The sequence below is a fragment of the Nomascus leucogenys genome, chromosome 17 (genome assembly GCF_006542625.1).
Source record: "Nomascus leucogenys isolate Asia chromosome 17, Asia_NLE_v1, whole genome shotgun sequence".
In the NCBI taxonomy this organism is placed as follows: Eukaryota; Metazoa; Chordata; class Mammalia; order Primates; family Hylobatidae; genus Nomascus; species Nomascus leucogenys.
The window spans coordinates 83,771,821-83,791,168 of record NC_044397.1 but is presented as its reverse complement, the minus strand read 5'-3'; the positions used below and the strand labels follow the sequence as shown (position 1 = coordinate 83,791,168).

The 19,348-nt window shown below is 53.8% G+C and overlaps 1 protein-coding gene across 4 annotated transcripts in view; it reads right to left on the bottom strand.

Annotated features, from left to right (window-relative positions):
- Nucleotides 1-1,060: 1,060 nt before the first annotated feature.
- LTBP4 (latent transforming growth factor beta binding protein 4) overlaps nucleotides 1,061-19,348 on the bottom strand; it is a 36,432-nt gene continuing 18,144 nt past the window's right edge. For 3 of the 4 annotated variants that reach the window (XM_030795695.1, XM_030795696.1, XM_030795694.1), the window contains 17 exons: nucleotides 18,779-18,904; nucleotides 18,571-18,690; nucleotides 17,558-17,689; nucleotides 17,239-17,364; nucleotides 16,730-16,852; nucleotides 16,322-16,453; nucleotides 13,748-13,879; nucleotides 13,543-13,668; nucleotides 11,249-11,395; nucleotides 8,054-8,320; nucleotides 7,700-7,771; nucleotides 6,982-7,110; nucleotides 6,633-6,779; nucleotides 4,809-4,961; nucleotides 3,512-3,892; nucleotides 3,025-3,177; nucleotides 1,061-1,482 (listed from right to left, as the gene is read on the bottom strand). In XM_030795695.1, coding sequence (XP_030651555.1) covers nucleotides 1,328-1,482; nucleotides 3,025-3,177; nucleotides 3,512-3,892; nucleotides 4,809-4,961; nucleotides 6,633-6,779; nucleotides 6,982-7,110; nucleotides 7,700-7,771; nucleotides 8,054-8,320; nucleotides 11,249-11,395; nucleotides 13,543-13,668; nucleotides 13,748-13,879; nucleotides 16,322-16,453; nucleotides 16,730-16,852; nucleotides 17,239-17,364; nucleotides 17,558-17,689; nucleotides 18,571-18,690; nucleotides 18,779-18,904 — 2,621 coding nt within the window. In that variant the 3' untranslated portion in view covers nucleotides 1,061-1,327. The remainder of the gene's footprint in view (nucleotides 1,483-3,024; nucleotides 3,178-3,511; nucleotides 3,893-4,808; nucleotides 4,962-6,632; nucleotides 6,780-6,981; nucleotides 7,111-7,699; nucleotides 7,772-8,053; nucleotides 8,321-11,248; nucleotides 11,396-13,542; nucleotides 13,669-13,747; nucleotides 13,880-16,321; nucleotides 16,454-16,729; nucleotides 16,853-17,238; nucleotides 17,365-17,557; nucleotides 17,690-18,570; nucleotides 18,691-18,778; nucleotides 18,905-19,348) is intronic. The other variant, XM_030795697.1, reaches the window with a different exon arrangement.

Here is a 19,348-nt window from a genome sequence, read left to right as displayed (position 1 = left end):
CCAGCTTGGCCCAGTGCCAAGTTGATCACCCACGATCTGTGACCCCTACTCCTGCCCTAAGTTTATGCTGATCTAGGCCTTTCTTGTTTTTTAGGGAGGAGGATTCTGGACTAGGAACATGGCCAGTAAGTAGGCAGGGCACATGGAGGAGGTCCGTGCTGGGCCCTCGACCATCACACACAGAGCTCATTCCCGCCTCCAGCTGCCAGGACTGCAGCTCCATACTCCATCCACAGCCAACTCCCAGCTAGAGCTTCAGGTCTGGGTTTGGCCCTCCAGGGACTCCTGCTCCCTGCTCTTGCCCCACTTGTTCCAGGATAGCTTAAGACTTCTAGGCCAGGCACGGTGGCTCACATCTATAATCTCAGCACTTTGGGAGGCCGAGGTGGGAGGATCACTTGAGCCCAGGAATTTGTGACCAGACTGGGCAACATAGGGAGACCTCATCTCTAAAAAATAAAAGCTGGGCATGGTGGCTCACACCTGTAATCCCAGCACTTTGGGAGGTCAAGGTGGGTGGATCACTTGAGGCCAGGAGTTTGAGACCAGCCTGGCCAACATGGCGAAACCCCGTCTCTACTAACAATACAAAAATTAGCCAGGCGTGGTGGTGTGCACCTGTAATCCCGGCTCCTTGGGAGGCTAAGGCAGGAGAATTGCTTGAAACCGGGAGGCAGAGGTTGCAGTGAATGGAGATGGTGCCACTGCACTCCAGCCTGGGTGACAGAGTGAGACTCCATCTCAAAAAAAAAAAAAAAAAAAAATCCAGAGACAAGATTGCTCTCGAGATTAAAGAGAGAACCAAACAAAGAGAAGGGAAAAGAGCAAGATGCATGCAGAAACAGATGAAAAGACAGGATGTAGAGGTTGGGCAGAGAAAACAAATCAGAAAGAGACAGAGATGAGATAGAACGACAGAGACGGAGAGAGAAGGAAGACAGAGACCAAGAGAGGCAGAGAGAGACGAAACTAGGGGTCAGAAGGGAAGGGAACGTCATTTAGTGACTCAAAGCACAAACTGGAGGTAGACTTGGAGAAATAGAAAGGAGGAGGCAAAAGATACAAAATAGGTGGTTTTTAATGGAAAATTTTATAAAAGGGAGAGGGCATGTGAAGGGGCCCCTGGGCCAGGCCCGGGACCACGACATCAGTGGGAGGCGCTGGGGGAACGGGGGCAGTGCAGGGCGTCGCGGCTTCCAGGCGTCCGTAGGTCCCTTCTCCAGGTCCAGGCGGGCGGCCCCGTGCACATACGCATAAGCGGACTGCAGGATGCGCGGCAGGGGCCCCGCGTGGCAGGCGCCGGTGGGCGGCCAGCGGGTGTCAGGGCTCAGGCCCGGGGCCGTGCGGGCGCACAGTGGTGCGGCTGGTGCGTGGGTGCGAATCCCGGGCGGCAGATGCAGCGGAAGGAGCCATCCGTGTTGAGGCAGCGCGCGTTGACACACAGCGGGGAGGCAGCCTCGGCCTCATCACACTCGTTAATGTCTGCGGAGGGGGGACAAGGATCGCTGCTGAAGGCTGGGGCCCCAGAGGCTCGCCTCCTCGGCTCCTTAAGTTCTTGGAACAGAGGAGCACAGATGCTGAGCTGTTTGGAGTCCCATCTGGCCTCTGCCATCTGCTGTGTGAGCCCGGCCAAGTGGCTTAACCTCTCTGTGCTTCAGTTTTGTGTTCTGTAAGATGGATATGGTGGCCCATACGGCACTTAGGATTTTGTTAAGAAAATAATAATGGCCGGGCGCGGTGGCTCATGCCTGTAATCCCAGCGCTTTGGGAGGCTGAGGCAGGTGGATCACTTGAGGCCGGAGTTCGAGACAAACCTGGCCAACATGGTGAGACCCCGTCTCTACTAAGAATACAAAAATTAGCCAGGCGTGGTGGCGGGCGCCTGTAATCCCAGCTACTCGAGAGGTTGAGACAGGAGAATCGCTTGAACCTGGGAGGCGGAGGTTGCTGTGAGCTGGTATCAGGCCACTGCACTCCAGCCTGGGCGACAGAGTGAGTCTCTATCTCCAAGAAAAGAAAAAAAAAAGAAGAAGAAGAAAATAATACTGATGATGGTGTCAACAACAATAAATGTTCATGCATTGTTTTAAGCACATTGCAAGTATTAACTTTGTCCTTCTAATTCCCCTGTTAGGTAGGTACTGTAATTCGTTTCATGCATGTGCCTCAATTTGCACGAGTCCCAGTGTTATTGTAAATCAGTGTTAATAATATTCACAATTCTATGAAATGGGATCTTTGACTGTAGCCATTTATCAGATGAGAAAAATTAGGTAAGGGACAGTGACCTGTCCAGCATCACACAGCAAATTGCTGGACTAAGCCTGAGGTCTATGTGACCTCCTTGAGTTTTGTTTGTTTGTTTTTTGAGACGGAGTTTTGCTCTTATTGGCCAGGCTGGAGTGCAATGGCGCGATCTTGGCTCACCACAACCTCTGCCTCCTGGGTTCCTCCCGAGTAGCTGGGATTACAGGCATGCACCACCACACCCGCTAATTTTGTATTTTTAGAGACGGGGTTTCACCATATTGGCCAGGCTGGTCTCAAACTCCTGACCTCATGATCTGCCCGCCTCGGCCTCCCAAAGTGCTGGGATTACAGGCGTGAGCCACCGCACCCGGCTGAGTTCTTGATTTTAATCACTTGGCTTTGCTGCCATCCAAATTAGGCAGACTTGATTAATATTCCCATTTTACAGGTGGGAAGACTGAGGCTCTCCAAAGAGGTCCTGCAGATTGCCCAAGGTAGCACTGCAAGTCACACCAGCACTATTCTATCCCTCTATCCTGCTTCAAGGCCCGGCTCCAACCCGGTGGTCAAGCCCTGCCCTGCTGGCACCCTGACTCCGCCTTCTTCAGGCAAGCCCCACCCAGGTGCAAGAATTACTCCTCCCCTCTGGGCTGGCCCGTCCCCTGTGGTGAGGTCCTTTCCCATCCCTGACCAGCACCCCCTAGTCAGGGCTTCCACCCTCCCTGGACAAGCCTCGCCTCTCCCTGCACAAGCTGGCCCCGGGCCCGCCCTCACCAACGCAGGCCATGCGGGTCATGTCCAGGCGGTAGCCGTCGAAGCAGCGGCAGGTGAAGCCTTCGGGAACGCGCACGCAGCGGCCGTTGGTGCAGCCGTCCAGGATCCCGCACTCCTCCGCCTCCAGCTCCTCGTAGGGCTCACCCAGGGAACCTGTGAGAAATGCGGGGACCCTATGACTTGAGGTCCCTGCCTTCGTTCCTTACCACGGTGGGTGCGTGTCCTTGGCTCCATCTTTCTTGCTGTAAACTGTCCATCCCGCTCCAGGGCTGTGGCGGGCGCTGTGGGGCCAGTAAGCTTACCTCGTTCTCTCGCCAGCTTTCCCTCTGCCGCCTTCTCTCTTTGCCGGGCTACAGACACTTCTCTGCCCCTCTGTGGCTCTCTCCAGTTGCACCTGTGTTCCGTCTCTCCTCCCACCTTCTGTTTCCCTCCCTCTGTGCACACCTCACCCCTCATCTCAGTCTCATCATCCGCTGGCAGTGCTCACCAGCATAGCTTCCACCTTCAGGAGGCTCCTCGGGCTCTGGGAAGGAGCGGCGGGTGTCCCGGGACCGATAGGGCCAGCGGGTGCCCGGGCCAGGTGGCACAGGAGCCTCAGATTCGCCATAGGGGCCGCCATCGTCCTCAAAGTCTGGCATGTCGAAGCGGGGTGCCCCGTAAGGCGCCTCCCGGCGGGCGAAGGGCCCAGGTGGCGGTGGGTAGGGGTCGTAGGGTAGCGCAGGTGGTGGGTACAACTCAGGCCCATATGGGAGGCCCTGGTAAGGTGGACCCAAGTCTGGGCCGTACTCGTAGGGGAGTCCAAAGCCACCTGGTCGCGGGGGGCTATATGCAGGGGGGCGTAGCACATTGCACAGGGCCTCGAAGTCATCTGGGAACAGGAGCCAAGGCAAACAATCAGCCCCTGCTGGTCCCCACACCCACCACTCACGTACCCCCCTTGGGAGAGGAGGCAGAGGAGTGGATGGGGAGGGTCCTGGGTGGCCCCGGGGTTTCTGGAGCCAGCACTGAGAATCTGAAGGCTGAGACTGGGATTCCAACGTGCTGAGATCAAGGGTAATGGAGCCTGCTAAGAATCAGGGTCTGAGAGGCTGGAATTGGAGGGACCCATGGGAGCTAGGACTAGGGACCTGAAGAAATTAGATGGGGGTGTTCTGTGGACCAGGACTGGGGAATCCCAGGGATTGCTGCTGGGGACCTGAGGGGGCAGGATGCACGGGAGACGGTCTGAGGACCCAGGACTGGGGCTTTGGAACTGGGTTCCTAAGGGCTGAGGACTGAGGGACTCAGAGGTTGTGGAAACCAAGACTTGGGAATCTCTGGGGCTGTGTGTTGGGGTCTTAGGCACCTGGATGTGGTGTCTGAGGCAATGGGACTTCGAGGTCTGTGGGGCTGTGACCAGGGGGTCTGGAGCCAGGATGGTGAGGTCTGAGCAACTGGTATTTCAGGTCTAAGGGCCCAGGATTTAGGGGAGGACATCTCATAGGCTGTGTCTTGCGGTTCTAGAGACCAGGAGCTGAGTGTATGAGAGACCAGACCTCAGGGGCCTGTGGGTCTGACACTATGGGATCTGCTAGGTCAGGCCTTGGGATGTCTTTGGCTGAGACTTGGAAGTCTTTGGAGTGTGACTCGGGGACCAAGATTTTGGGAGGGGCTGCGACATGGGGGTTGGTCTAGGGGACAGAGTTTGGGTAGAGTCTGGGGGTTCTGTGACTGGGGATCTGAGGGCCTAGATTTGGAGCCCATGGGGCAAGGCCTCTGAGTTCAGCCTAGGCCAGTGCCAGCACCTGAGTCCTGGGCAGGGCAGAGGGCGCAGTCCATGCCCCAGGCCTCTCCATACAGGCAGCAGCACTCTGTGTAGGTGGCCTGACGGTCCAGCCGAGGGTGGCTGCACACGAGGTCAGCCCCCACTTCTTGCCAGCACACTCCCAGATTGTCATCTGCAGGTGGAGACAGCATGTGTCAGAGTGGGCCTGGCACTCAGGTCCTCCCAGGGGCTGGACCCTTCCCCTGCTGAGCAGCCCAGCCACCCTCTGCCTATCAGCAAATCCTTCTCATCAGCTGTGATCTAACTCTGGAAGTTCTCTGAGGTCGTTCCAGGGTTCTGGATTGAGGAACAAGGAGACTGTCATATAGGAGGAGAGGGCAGAAGGTGTCCAACGACTGTGAGGTAGGGCCTTAGAGGGGTCTACCCAAGTCTGGCCTCTGGAGGGCTGTGTGACCTTGGGGCAGTTGCTTTGCTTCTCTGAGCATTGTCTGACATCTCGCTGTATGGGGGGAAGTGTTGAAGGCGCAGGAAATGAGAGGAGAGTGGTTGGGACAGTGGGCAAAAAGAGAGGTGGCAAGATGCACAGAGAGAGTGTGTTGGAGCCTGTAATCCCAGCACTTTGGGAGGCTGAGGTTGGGGAGTTGCTTGAGCCCAGGAGTTCAAGACCAGCCTGGGCAACATGGCGAAAACCCATCTTTACGAAAAAAATATATATATACAAAAATTAGCCAGGCATGGTGGCGGGCTCCTGTACTCCCAGCTACTGCAAGGCTGAGGTGGGAGGATCATTTGGGCATGAGAGGTCGAAGCTGCAGTAAGCTGTGATCGTGCCACTGTACTCCAGCTCAAAAATGAAAACAAACAACAACAAAGAGAGTGTTCAAGAGACAGAGCTTCCGGAGAAATTGTCGGAGGCCTAGAGATAGGAAAATAGACAGAAACAAAAAGGGAGAAAAAAGACCCAAAGAGAGAGAGAGAAACACAACCAAAGAGTCAAAGACTCAAAACAGGAAAACAAAGATACAGAGGCAGGAAAAAGACACCTGAAAACAAAGATCCAGAGGGTGTCAGAAATTCAGAGAAAACCCAAAAGACAGAAATCCACAAACAGCTGGAAAGAGACAGAGACCTAGAGATGCAGATAAATAATAACAGGTAGCACTCATGTGGCACTTAGTAAAAAATAAATAATTAAAAAAAAAAATTAAAAATAAAATAAAATTCCTCAGCCAGGTGCGGTGGCTCACGCCTGTAATCCCAGCACTTTGGGAGGCCAAGGCAGTGGATCAACTGAGGTCGGGAGTTCGAGACCAGCCTGACCAACATGGAGAAACCCTGTCTCTACTAAAGAAAAAAATACAAAATTAGCTGGGCGTGGTGGCACATGCCTGTAATCCCAGCTACTTGGGAGGCTGAGGCAGGAGAAGAGCTTGAACCCCGGAGGTGGAGGTTGCGGTGAGCTGAGATGGCGCCATTGCACTCTAGCCTGGGCAACAACAGCGAAACTCCGTCTCAAAAAATAAATAAATAAATAAAAATAAAATTCCTTACAGCCACCCTATAAGGTAGGGGCTATTCACCCAGCGTGCAGAAAGGAACCTGGAGTCCAAGAGGCAACATGCAAAGGTTGCCTCTAAAGCTTTTGCCTTTAACCACCTAGCCAGCTCGCCTCAGAGACAGACAGACCGTGGGACAGAGACTGAGTGAGGGCTCAGTGGGGCGTGGCCTTTGGAGGGCGTGGCCGTCGCAAAGGTGTGGCCCGGGTGCGGGTGTGAGGCTGGGCCAAGGGAAGGAGGGCCTGGACGGCGTGGACGGGGCATAGCGGATTTGGGGGCGGGGTTACCGAGGCTCTGGCTCTCGTTGGAGACGCAGCGGCGCTGCGAGCCATCCAGCACCAGTGGGGGCTCGCAGGTACAGTGATAAGAGCCCACAGTGTTGACACAGCGGCCGCCCTCACAGGCCGGTTCCTCATCGGCGCACTCGTCATTATCTAGGGAGAGGATGATTAAGAGGCATCCCCTTCAACTCTCCCTACCCTTTGCCATTTCTCTTCCCAGCACATTGGCAGTGTGATGGATGGAGTCTAGACTCCAGGAAAGACTTCCCGCTGGTGGTGGCCACATTCCAGAGGGGAGCTGGCATGGCTAGGGGTTGGAGAGAGTTGCCGGGGGTTGGGGAGGTGGGGCTTGTACCGATGCACTCCAGCCGCCGTGTGTGGTAGTAGTAGCCGTTGCTGCAGTAGCATGAGTAGCCCGGGGCCGTGTTCACGCACACGCCACTCTTGCACACCTGGTCTCGGAAGAGCTGACATTCGTCCACGTCTGTGCGAAAAGCAGAGAGAGAGATGGGGGCGGGCTGGATGGGTGGAGTGTGTGAGGGCATGACCAGGGAAGACAGAGACAGAGGTGGTGATAGAGACCAAGAAGTAGAGACAGGGAAAGAAAGATGGAGAGGCCAGGAGCGGTGGCTCATGCCTGAAATCCCAGCACTTTAGGAGGCCAAGGTGGGCGGATCACTTGGGGTCAGGAGTTCGAGACCAATCTGGCCAACATGGTGAAACCCTGTCTCTACTAAAAATACAAAAAAATTAGCCAGGCGTGGTGGCTAGTGTCTGTAGCCAGCTACGCCAGAGGCTGAGGCAGGAGAATCGCTTGAACCCAGGAGACAAAGGTTGCAGTGAGCCAAGATCTCGCCATTGCTCTCCAGCCTGGGCGACGAGCAAAACTCTATCTTAAGAAAAAAAAAAAAAGAAAGAAAGAAAGAAAAGAAAGAAAGAGACAGAGTATGGGTGGGGTGGGGGAGACAGATACAGAGAAACAGAAAGGGTGAGAGACAGAGGCAAAGAAAACAGGAAAAGACAGAGCTGGGCCTCAGAGCTGAGAGGGGTGGAGGGTCAAAGGCTGGCCTCACCTCTCCGGAGGCTCGGGTCTCCGCTGGGCGCCAGGTAGCCCCGGCCATGAGGGCACAATGACTGGTACTCAGCTACACAAAGAGACAAGCCTGAGCCAGGACACCAGAGCCCCAGCCCCAGCCCTGACCTGCTCGTGCCCACTTGTCACAAAAGTCACTCTGGCCCTGTGCCTGTTAGTGCCCACCTCTCAGCCTTATGCCTGCCCATGCCCACCTGCCTGGCAGCTCACCCTTGCCCTGACAGTACTAGTACCTCAAGGCCCTGTCCAAAAGTGTCCCCTGTCCCAGGCCCACACCCCACCCAGTATTTCCACCCAAGCCCTCAACCCCGTGTCCCCATCAGCCCATGCCCACCTGTCTCGGTGCCCGGGCACTGCTGGATGCGGCAGCCGCTGCCCCAGCCCTCACCCACAGTACAGCAGCACTCCTGCCACGTCACATTCCGAGCCAGGATGTTGTCACATGCATCCGGGGCCGCTGTGTCAAAGTAGCACTCCCGGCGCCCGCTCCCCAGAGGGCCCTGCCTAGGTGTGCTGGGTCGGCGGGGCGGGGGTGGCGGAGGTGGCCTGGCCGGCAGAACGGGGCTGGCAGGTGCCAGGGGCTGCGAGCCTGGGAACGTGCCTGGGGAGACAAGGAGCTTTAGCCCAGTGTGGGCTGAACTCCCAGCCCCGCCACATCATAGATGGGGAAACTGAGGCCGGCATAGATGGGGAAACAGAGGGTGGCAGCCATCAGTGGCAGAACCAGACTGCCCACCTCTCACACTCCTCTGTCACTGTTTCTCTTTCTCCCACTGTCACCTCCTGTCATTTTTGCATCTCTTGCCTCCCCACCTCACACTTTCCCATCACTGCAGCTAACAGCTCGGGTGGGTGGTGAGGGAACTTCCCTGGCTTCCTGGATGCCTCTCTGGGTCTCTTAACCAATGTGTCCCAAACTGGCTGAGTCTTCATCTCAAAACCTACAATTTGTCGCCAGGTGCAGTGGCTCCTGCCTGTACTCCCAGCACTTCAGGAGGCCGAGGCGGTCGGATTACTTGAGGTCAGGAGTTCGAGACCAGCCTGACCAACATGGTGAAACCCGGTCTCTACTAAAAATACAAAAAATTAGCCGGGCATGGTGGCAGGTGCCTGCAATCCCAACTACTTGGGAGGCTGAGGCAGAATAATTGCTTGAACCCAGGAGGCGGAGGAGGTAGTGAGCCAAGATCATACCACTGCATTCCAGCCTGGACGACAGAGCGAGACTCTGTCACAAAATAAACAAACAAAAAACCTATGCCTTGTCTTGGACACAGCTTCCCCACCCAGACATCCACAGCTTGTCCACATGGCCTCTTGGGTTTTTCTCCCACCACCCTCTCCTCCCCTTCCACAGCCCCCGCCTTGGTCCAGCCCTGTCCTCTCCTGTCCAGGCCCCTGCCCCAGCCTATTCCCTGAGCTCCCAGCCTCCAGTATCACCCGCTGCAATCACCTTCACATGGTGGCCAGAGGGAGGTTTCAAAATCTGATTCTATCTTTCCTGCTCAGAACCCTTCCATGAATACTACACAGCCATGAAAAAGAATGAAATCATGTCCCTAGAGCAACATGGATGCAGCTGGAGACCATTATCCTAAGCAAATTAATGCAAGAACAGAAGACCAAATACCGCATGTTCTCACTTGTAAGTGAGCGCTAAACAGTGGGTACTCATGGATGTAAAGATGCCCACAATAGATGCTGGGGACCACTAGATGGGGGAAGACAGAGGGAGAGGGACAAGGGTTGAAAAACTGGCTGTTGGGCCGAGCATGGTGGCTCACGTCTGTAATCCCTACACTTTGGGAGGCCGAGGTGGGCAGATGACCTGAGGTCAGGAGTTCGGGACCGGCCTGGACAATATGATGAAACCCCATCTCTACTAAAAATACAAAAAATTAGCCGGGCACGGTGGCGGACACCTGTAATCCCAGCTACTCAGGAGGCTGAGGCAGGAGAATCACTTGAACCAGGGAGGTGGAGGTTACAGTGAGCCGAGATCGTGCCACTGCACTGCAGCCTGGGCAACAAGAGCAAAACTCTGTCTCAAAAAAAAAAAAAAAAAAAAAAGGAAAAACTGGCTGTTGGGTACTATGCGTACTATCTGGGTGACGGGATCATTTGCATCCCAAAGCTCAGCATCACGAAATATACCCAGGTAACAAGCCTGCACACGCATCCCCTGAATCTAAAGTAAAGAAGGAAATTATTAAAAATACATACATACATACATAGCTTTTTTTCTTTTTTGAGACGGAGTCTCCCTCTGTCACCCAGGCTGGAGTACAGTGGTGCAATCCCACAACCTCCGCCTCCTGGATTCAAGCGATTTTCCCGCCTCAGGCTTTCGAGTAGCCGGGATTACAGGCGCGCACCACCACACCCAGCTAATTTTTGTATTTTTAGTAGAGACGGGGTTTTGCCATGTTGGCCATGCTGGTCTCGAACTCCTGACCTCAGGTGATCCTCCTGCCTTGGCCTCCCAAAGAGCTGGGATTACAGGTGTGAGCCACCAATCCTAGCCTAAATACATAACATTTAAAAATTAAAAAAAAAAAAAAAAAAAGCACTGCAGCCTGGACAACATGACAAAACCACATCTCCACAAAAAATACAAAAATTAGCCGTGGTGGTGGTATGTGCCTGTAGTCCCAGTTACTCAGCAGGCTGAGGTTGGAGGATTCCTTGAGCACAGGAGGTGGAGGCTGCAGTGAGCTGAGATCACGCCACTGCACTCCAGCCTGGGTGAAAATACGACCCTGTCTTAAAAAAAGAAAAACATTTTAAAAAAATTTTCTAAAAAAAAACGCCAAAACCCCTTCCACGATACCACAGTGCTCTCTTACTGTGATAAGTCAGTGTGCTCGGGCACCTGACTCTTTCCCTGGCCCCATCTCTCCCTACCCCTTCCTTTGCTCTTTAAATCATGCCATCCGTGTTTCAGTTCTTCTCACATGCCAGATGCTCTCTGGCTTTGCCAGGCGTTTGCCCTTGCTGTGTCCTCTGCCTAGAATGCCCTCCTCACACATCAGGCCTGGCTCATTTCTACTCATCCCACAGCTCTCAGTTCAGATGTCCTCTCCTGCAGGAAGAACTCCCTAATCCTCTTCTCATGCTGGGCCAGGCGCCTCCTCCAAAACCCCCCTGGGCTTTCCCCATCACAGTCTTGTTGATTTCTCTGGGTTGTCACTATCTGGCGATATCTCTGTCTGCCCCATTGGCTTGTGAGCCCCTTGAGGACAGACAGTGATCCCTTCTGGTCACTACTATGTTCTCAGTGCCCAGAAGATGGCCTGAACACAGTGCACGCCCTGTCAACATTTGTTGAATGAAAGAATCTGGTAGAGTCAGGATCAGGATCTAATTCTCCTGACACAGTCTCACTACCCATGTTAACTTATGTGTCTTTTGTTGATGTTTAAAACAACAGTATTTAGCTGATGGTAGCTGTCCACATCAGGAATGATTAGACCACATGATTTTCCCATGGGGCCAGCTGCCATCAGTTAAATAGACACATCAGTCTCACCAGCAGAAGTTCGTGGGGGAACACAGCGTCCAGTCATGGGGTCAAACTCCTCCGGGCTGTTGGGGCAGACACAGAGGAAGGAGCCTTCAACATTTTCACACAGGGCAGCTCCACATACACCCTGTAGTGTTTCACACTCATTCACATCTGTAAGCAGGAGACAACAGGGGAGAGGGACTCAGTGGTTATAAGCTTCTATGATTCCAAAGGTCCGAAAGTCTGAGCTTTCAAATACAATGGGTATATTTAATGGCCCAGACCCCGTCATCTGTTTTTCTTCTAGTGAGAAACCTTGAATTTCCCTTGGGAACCCTGTGCTCCTCTATTTTCAATCCTGTGCTTTGAGTAGGGCTATATCTACTCTGAGAGGTGGGCACAAGTTCCAGGAATGACCAAACGGATGACGGCATTTCTCTGGTTCAGACATAGGCAGTGATCATGCTGGGTCAATCAAAGCCAGGCCTGGCACTTTTGCTAGAAATATTGAAAAAGAACCTCCCTTTTTAGCTCTAAGGTTGCCAACTGGGGATGTTAGCCCAGAGGTTCTAGGGCCACCTTCATCATTGTGAAAAATAATCTGCCTGAAAATCATGCAATAGAAGAAAGCAGAACTCAGAGAAGATAGAAATAGCCTTGTTAAAATTCCTGGATCCAGTTATGCCTGGAGTTCAAATATATCCCAGGACTTTATAGTTTTAATTCCCTTTAAAGAAATAAAACCTGTTGTGTTTGCATTTGTGAAAATTTACAGAATGTATAATTAAGATTCCTGCATTTCACTGTATATAAATTGAACGTTGAATGAAAATATCTGTAGAGTACAACGGCTCATGCCTGTAATTCTAGTGCTTTGGGAGGCCAAGGAAGGAGGGTTGCTTAAAGCCAGGAGTTTGAGACCAGCCTGGGCAACAGAGCAAGAACTCATCTCTACAGGCCAGGTGTGGTGGCTCATGCCTGTAATCCCAGCACTTTAAGAGGTCAAGGTGGGCGGATCACCTGAGGTCAGTAGTTCAAGACCAGCCTGGCCAACATGGCAAAACTCCGTCTCTACTCAAAGTACAAAAAATTAGCTGGGCATAGTGGTGGGCGCCTGTGATCTCAGCTACTTGGGAGGCTGAGGCAGGAGAATCGCTTGAACCCGGGAGGTGGAGGTTGCAGTGAGCCGAGATCATGCCACTGCACTCCAGCCTGGACAACTAGAGCAAAACTCCGTCTCCTAAAAAACAAAACAAAACAAAACAAAAAACTCATCTCTACAAAAATTAAAAACATTAGCTGGGCATGGTTGCGTGTGCCTGTGTACCAGCTACTTGGAAGCTCAGTTCTGGAGGGAGGATGGCTTGAGCCCAGGAGTTAGAGGCTGCAGTAAGTTATGATCAAACAATCACACTCCAGCCTGGGCAACAGAGCAAGACCCCATCTCAAAGTAAAAAAAAAAAAAAAGACAGAAGGGAAGAATATATTGGTAAACACATATTGAACTCTGGTTAGTGATATGCATATTGAAGAATTTATGGGGAAGCGGACTGGTGCCTGCAATTTACTTTTAACTCTGTCCACAAAATTAGATGGATTAATGGATAGATATGTGAGGAAGCAATTGTACTAAAATGGTAATATAATCTAGATCATGAGTAGGTAGGTGTTCATTCTATGATTCTCTCAATTTGCTTTGTGTTTAGAAATTTTCCTCATAAAATGTTAGGAAAGATTAATGTTTATGAACACTTAAGATTAGCACTTTATACATTTATACTTTATACATTTTTTAAAGCACGCACACAAAAATAAAACCTGATTAAGTCAGGTTTCTGTCACTAGCCACTACAACACTACAACAGTTCTGAGATGATTTTTTTTTTTTTTTTTTTTTTTTGAGACAGGGTCTTACTCTGTCACCCAGGCTGGAGTGCAATGGCACAATCTTGGCTCACTGCAACCTCTACCTCTTGGGTTCAGGCAATTCTTGTGCCTCAGCTTCCTGAGTAGCTGAGATTACAGGCATGGGCCACCAGATCCGGCTAATTTTTGTATTTTTAGTAGAGACAGGGTTTCACCATGTTGGCCAGTCTGGTTTCAAACTCCTGACTTCAAGTGATCTGCCCGCCTTGCCCTCCCAAAGTGCTGGGATTACAGGCGTGAGCCACCGTGCCTGGCATGAAGATAATCTTATATTCCGAAGTCTAAATTCCACAACCCGAAAGTTCCCATTTGTTCAGATATATGGGGAGGGACAGGGCCTGACCAACCTCCCCCACCCCCTTTGGTCCCATCCACCTCCTGAAGTCCCGTACCCACGCAGTGACGCCCATCCCGCGCCCCCTCGTAACCCTGGTCACAGAGGCACTGGAAGGAGCCGGGCAGGTTCTGGCACACGGCGTGGGCACCACAGAAGGACCGGTTCCGGCATTCGTCCACATCTGCAACCACCAGACAGTCAGGCCATTTCTGGACCTTCTACCATCTCCACATCTCACCCGATGCCCGATGGACACCCACCCTGGCATCCGCCCCCTGGCGTGGGCTGATAGCCAGGGTCACAGGCCGGTGTGCAGCGGTAGGAGCCAGGGGTGTTCTCACAACGCTGGGCTCCACAAATCTCGGGGCCATAGTCTTGGCACTCATCCACATCTGCAGAGTGTGGAGGAGATGAAAGGGGAGTCAAAGGCCTGAATTCAGAAGTTCTAACACCACTTCCAGTGCCCAAGACTAAGAAGTCTTTAGAAATCTGGTATTCTAGGAGCCTGAGCTTCTAAAGATCAACAATGTTGAAAACTTTGTTTTTTCTTTGAGACAGAGTCTCGCTCTTTCACTCAGGCTGGAGTGCAGCGGCTCAATCTCGGCTCACTGCAACCTTTGCCTCCTGGGTTCAAGCAATTCTGCCTCAGCTTCTAGAGCAGGTGGGACTACAGGCATGCACCATCATGCCTGGTAATTTTTGTATTTTTAGTAGAGATGAGATTTCACCATGTTGACCAGGCTGGTCTCGAACTCCTGACCTCAAGTGATCTGCCCACCTCGGCCTCCCAAAATCCTAGGATTACAGGTGTGAGCCACCATGCCCAGCCACTTTTTAAATTTTTTTTTGGAGAGATGAGATTTCATCATATTGGCCAGGCTGGTCTTGAACTCCTGACCTCAGGCGATCTACCTGCCTCAGCCTTCCAAAGTGCTGGGATTACAGGTGTGAGCCACCACATCCAGCCTTTTTTTTTTTAAAAAAAAAAAAAAAGGGGTCTTGCTCTGTTGCTCAGGCTGGAGTGCAGTGACAGGATCATGGCTCACTGGAGCTTCAACCTCCCGGGTTCAGGCAATTCTCCCACCTTAGCCTCCTGAGTAGCTGGGATTACAAGCATGTGCCACCACACCTAGCATAGTTGATAACTCTCAAGTCCTCACTGCCATTTCTCAAAAGCATGGTCCTGCCTCAGGGCCTTTGCACTGGCTCTTCCTGCTGCCAGGAACAGTCTCCCCTCAGCTCTCTGCATGGCTGCCTCCCTCGCTTCTGTCTGGTGTCTAAGTCAAGCCCTCCTAGCACTCCTCCCTCCACTGCTCCGTCATCTCTGTCCCATTTGTCCTGCTTTGTTTTCCTTCCTAAACCTGACCTTATCCGTATGTATTTATTGGCATGCTGACTGTCGCCTCCCTAGAATGCAAACTCTACAATAGCAGGGATTTGTGTCTGTTTTGTTCCTTGCTATATCTCCAGTGCCCAACACATAGCAAGGTGCCCCCCAGTTTTTTGTTGTATAAATCTTTTTCTTTTTTTTTTTTTTGAGACAGTCTCACTCTGTCGCCCAGGCTGGAGTGCAGTGGTGCGATCTCGGCTCAACTGCCACCTCCACCTCCCGGGTTCAAGAGATTCTCCTGCCTCAGTCTCCTGAGTAGCTGGGACTACAGGCGCATGCCACCATGCCCGGCTAATTTTTGTATTTTTAGTAGAGACGGGGTTTCACCATGTTGGCCAAGCTAGTCTCAATCTCCTGACCTCGTGATCCATCTCCCTTGGCCTCCCAAAGTGCTGGGATTACAGGCATGAGTCACAGCTCCTGGCCTGTTGTATAAATCTTGAATTTATTTACATATTTATTACCCCACAATAACTCCAGGAAGGCAGGGGCTTTTATATGACTTATTTCCTGTTGCTCTTATTACCTTTTCCAGATGCTGGCATAGAGTAGGTGCTTAGTGAATTCTTATGGAATTAATGAATGAGATCTTATGAAGCTAGACTTCCATGAGTCAGAGGTCTAGCAGAGTCAACGGCAGCCCACAGATGTTTTGTTTCATGTGTTCCACAAGATGCGTACTCACACACCATCACCCCCAGACAAAAATATATATACTGTATGGAAGATTAGCCCCACCCTCCTGCCTCGCTGGAGCCTGACCCGGGAGGGGTGAAAGAGCGGGGCGGGAGGGAAGGCCTGAAAAGTAAAAAAAGGCAAGGGGCGGGTCTGTGGGCGGAGCAAATATAGGAAGGGAGGGCCTAAGTGTTCCGAGAGACTGGAGCCATCTGAGCGAATGGAAAGCCCAGTCTAGAGAGACCAAGGAAGAGCAGAGCTTAAACGGGCGGGGGCCAACGCTAGGAGAATTTCACCTTGGGAATTTCTCACTGGGAAAGGACGGGGGCCTAAGGCCGCCGGGATTGGGCCTCTTTGGAGGGAAGGCTGGAAGTAGGACCGGTGGAGGGAGGGGAAAGGGCGCGTCCAAACTTCTGTTAGGAAGAGAAGGGGCCTGAAGAGGGGGTTTTAATCCAGAGGCCGACTGGAAGGGGCAGGGCCTAACAATTTTGGGGAGGTGTCTTACTGGGGGCATAGCCTAAAATGTGGACCGGGTTTCAGCTGCAGAGAGGGAATGGACTGCGGCTGGAAGGGAGGCTTGGCCGTGATCCTGACACAAGAAAATACATGGACACGGTGGCAGCTTATTTCCACTACAGAGATACGGTGAGAGGGTGTTCTTTCCCTCCCCCTAAGTCTGGGAAGCAGGGCGCCCCTCCTCCGTCCCCAAGGGAGCAGCCTCCAGCACCCCGTTGCAAGCGCTAGCGAAGGCGGGTGGGGGCAGGCTCACCGTCACAGGTGCCCTCGAGGCCCGCGTGGTACCCAGGTTCGCAGTCCCGGACACAGCGGTAGGAGCCGGGAGAGTTCTCACAACGCTGCGACCCGCACAGGGCTGGGCCTCTCTCGCGACATTCGTCCACGTCTGAGGAGAGAGGTCGGGTGGTCGGATGTGGGAAGGAGGGAGGCAAGATGGGGGATACAAGGAGGGGAGAGGAGAGTCAGAAAGGGGAGGCCGGGGAAGCAGGGGAGAGGGCAGGGGAAGATTGGGGTAGAGGAGAGATGGGGAGGCTAGGAGAGGAGGCGGGGGAAAGAGGTAAGGGGAGGGGAGAAGCGGAGGAGGAAGGAAAGAGGTAGGAGGCCAATCGGAAAGTCGGGGAGTCGGCGGGAGGAGGGATCAGGCCGGGGCGGGGCCTCTCACCGAGGCAGGAGGCGAGGTCCGGGCCGGCGCGGTGTCCGGGAGGACAGATGCACTCGAAGGAGCCGTCGGTGTTGGTACAGATGCCGCTCTGGCAAAGGTCCTCCTCGCTGCACTCGTCAACGTCTGCGGGACAGGGCGTCCGAAGGCCCGGCCCACCTCCCGCTCTGCCTAACATTCCAGGCCACACCCCTCCACCGCCCCTCGGCGCTCCTAGGCCTTTCACGCTTTCCCCAACCTGCCTCACGCTACTTCGTTCCCTGCAAACACCGCCCCCCGACGGGTTTAGAACAGCTTCTTTACAATCACGGTCCAAATACCCAGACTCCGCCCTTTCCTCTCCACGCCCCGCCCCGCCTCACTGCCTCGAGACTCCCACCAGCTGCCCCCTGATCCTGCTGGAAGACCCCGGCTAAAAACTCGTTTTCCCCTTTTCGCCCTCTTCTCCCCGTCCCGCCTTTTCCTGCCCTAAGCCCACCCTTTCCGGGGCCAGGACCAGCCTGGGTACTAACCGAGGCAAGAGGCTCCGCGGGGTCCGGGTCGGTAGCCGGGGGCACAAGTACAGGCAAAGGAGCCGTCAGTGTTGAGGCACTCGCCGTGAGGGAAGCAGAAATCGCCCTCCAGGCACTCGTTCACGTCTAGGGTACGCGGGAGATTGGGCGGAGTCACGGAACCCGGCCTCCCAGACACAAGCTCCGCCCACATCGCAGTAACCCCGCCCCCACCAATGCTCCCACAGCGCCTTGGTCCCGCCTCCACCTTTCCAGCCGGCTTTGCCCTGGAACACAGGCCCTACTCCCAGACTCTCTGGCGGGTCCCTATGCTGCTCACCTGCGCAGGGCCCGGGCCGACCCGAAGGCGCCCGGTAGCCTGGCGCGCAGCTGCAGCGGAAGGAGCCTTCGGTGTTAGTGCAGTGGCCGTGGGGACCACAGGGAGGGGCACCCGAACTGCATTCGTCCACATCTGTGGGCGGTGGCGGTGTTCAGAAAGGGTCCAGTCTCGGGACACACCCGACCAATCCCCTTGGATTAGGGGGTCTGGGGGAGGTGGTGGGAAGTCTCATGAGTTGGAGGCTGGGGGAGGGCTCTATGGCAGAGGTGGGGAGGGCTGACCAAGGTTCCCGGGTTCTGCGGACCATGGTTGCAAGTCCTGTGGGTCTAGGTTTCTAGGAACTACCTGTGCCAGGATTTTGGAGTCAGGAGAGGGGACTCTAGCTTAGACAGGGATCAGAAATGAACTAGGGCAAGGGACCAGTCAAGTATTATACACTAGGATCATTGGATGGGATTCGGCCGAGCCATGGGTCAGAGTTAGTGACTGGAATCTAAATCCAGTTAGGATCAGAAGTTATAGTCAGGGTCCAGAATTCTGCCTCAAGTCAGAGGCCAGGGTCAGGGATTATGAACCTAACCAGGTTCCAGAGAAGGGATTCTGAGAAGAGGCAGGGGCTGTGAAAGAGGCAGGACCAAGAGTCACACAGTCAAGGTTATGGTCAGTGCTATGGTTAGTGGTTATGATTAGGGTCAAATGTCACAGTCAAATTCAGGAGTTATAGGTCACATTCAGGGCCAGAGTCACGAGGGTCACAATTGCTATCAGGGTATGGGCAGGGACTATCATCAAGGGTGATGGTTAGGGTCAAATGTTACTGTCAAGTTGGGTCTCAGGAGTCACATTCAGGGTCAAGAGTTGTGGTCCAGGTCAGGGTCAGGAGCCACAGGCTCTGGGGACTGAGGGACTGAGGTCCAGGTCAGGAGGTTATGGGCCAGGTCATAGTTGTGATCTGGGTCAAGGGTCGGGGGTCATGATGCAGGCCCAAGGTCACAGCCAGGGCCTGGTCTCACCAGTGCATCTGCCACGGTGCAGGTGGTGGCCAGAAGGACAGGCCCTGCACTTGAAGGAGCCAGGCGAGTTCACACACTCCTGCCCAGGGCATGCCAGGTGGTTCTCACACTCATCCACATCTGGGGGGCAGGGGAGAGGGTGGCCTTGAAGAAGTGGTCTAAGGCCCCTTTCACCCATCCACACTCCTCCCTCCCTCCCCGGCCTCACCCTCGCACTCGGAGCCAGCAGCGTTGGGTTGGAAGCCCATGGGGCAGACACACTGGAAGCTGCCTTCTGTGTTCTCACAGCGGCCGTAGGTGCAGGGTGGGGGGCTTCGGGCACACTCGTCCACATCTGGGGCAGAGGGGACCAATGAGGCTGAGGAAGGGGCCTGAATCCATCCCCATGGCCATCACCACCCACCCCAGCATTCCAGTCTTGAGCCAGCCTTCTGGACTTGCCTCAGGCTGCTCCCTCTTCCCAGGAAGACAGACGCCTTCCTCGTGTCCCCATTCAATGGTCTCTCCAGCTACTAAGGTGGGGCTAAGGCACCTAGGGCATGTTGCCTGCCCTGCCCTAGGTGACCCCCTCCTCAGGGTTCCCATAAGCACAAGAGTATCTTTCAAAAAGGGAGGAGGGGTGGGGAGGACTATCTTATTTTGTTGAAAGGAGAGAAGACTCTGGAGTGAGGCCCCCATCCCTCAGCCCCTGTTCTCCATCCCTGAGCCCCATCACTCCGCCTCTCTGCCCCTCAATAATCTTTCTCCAGTCTTCACAGCAAACAGTGATGGAGTAGGC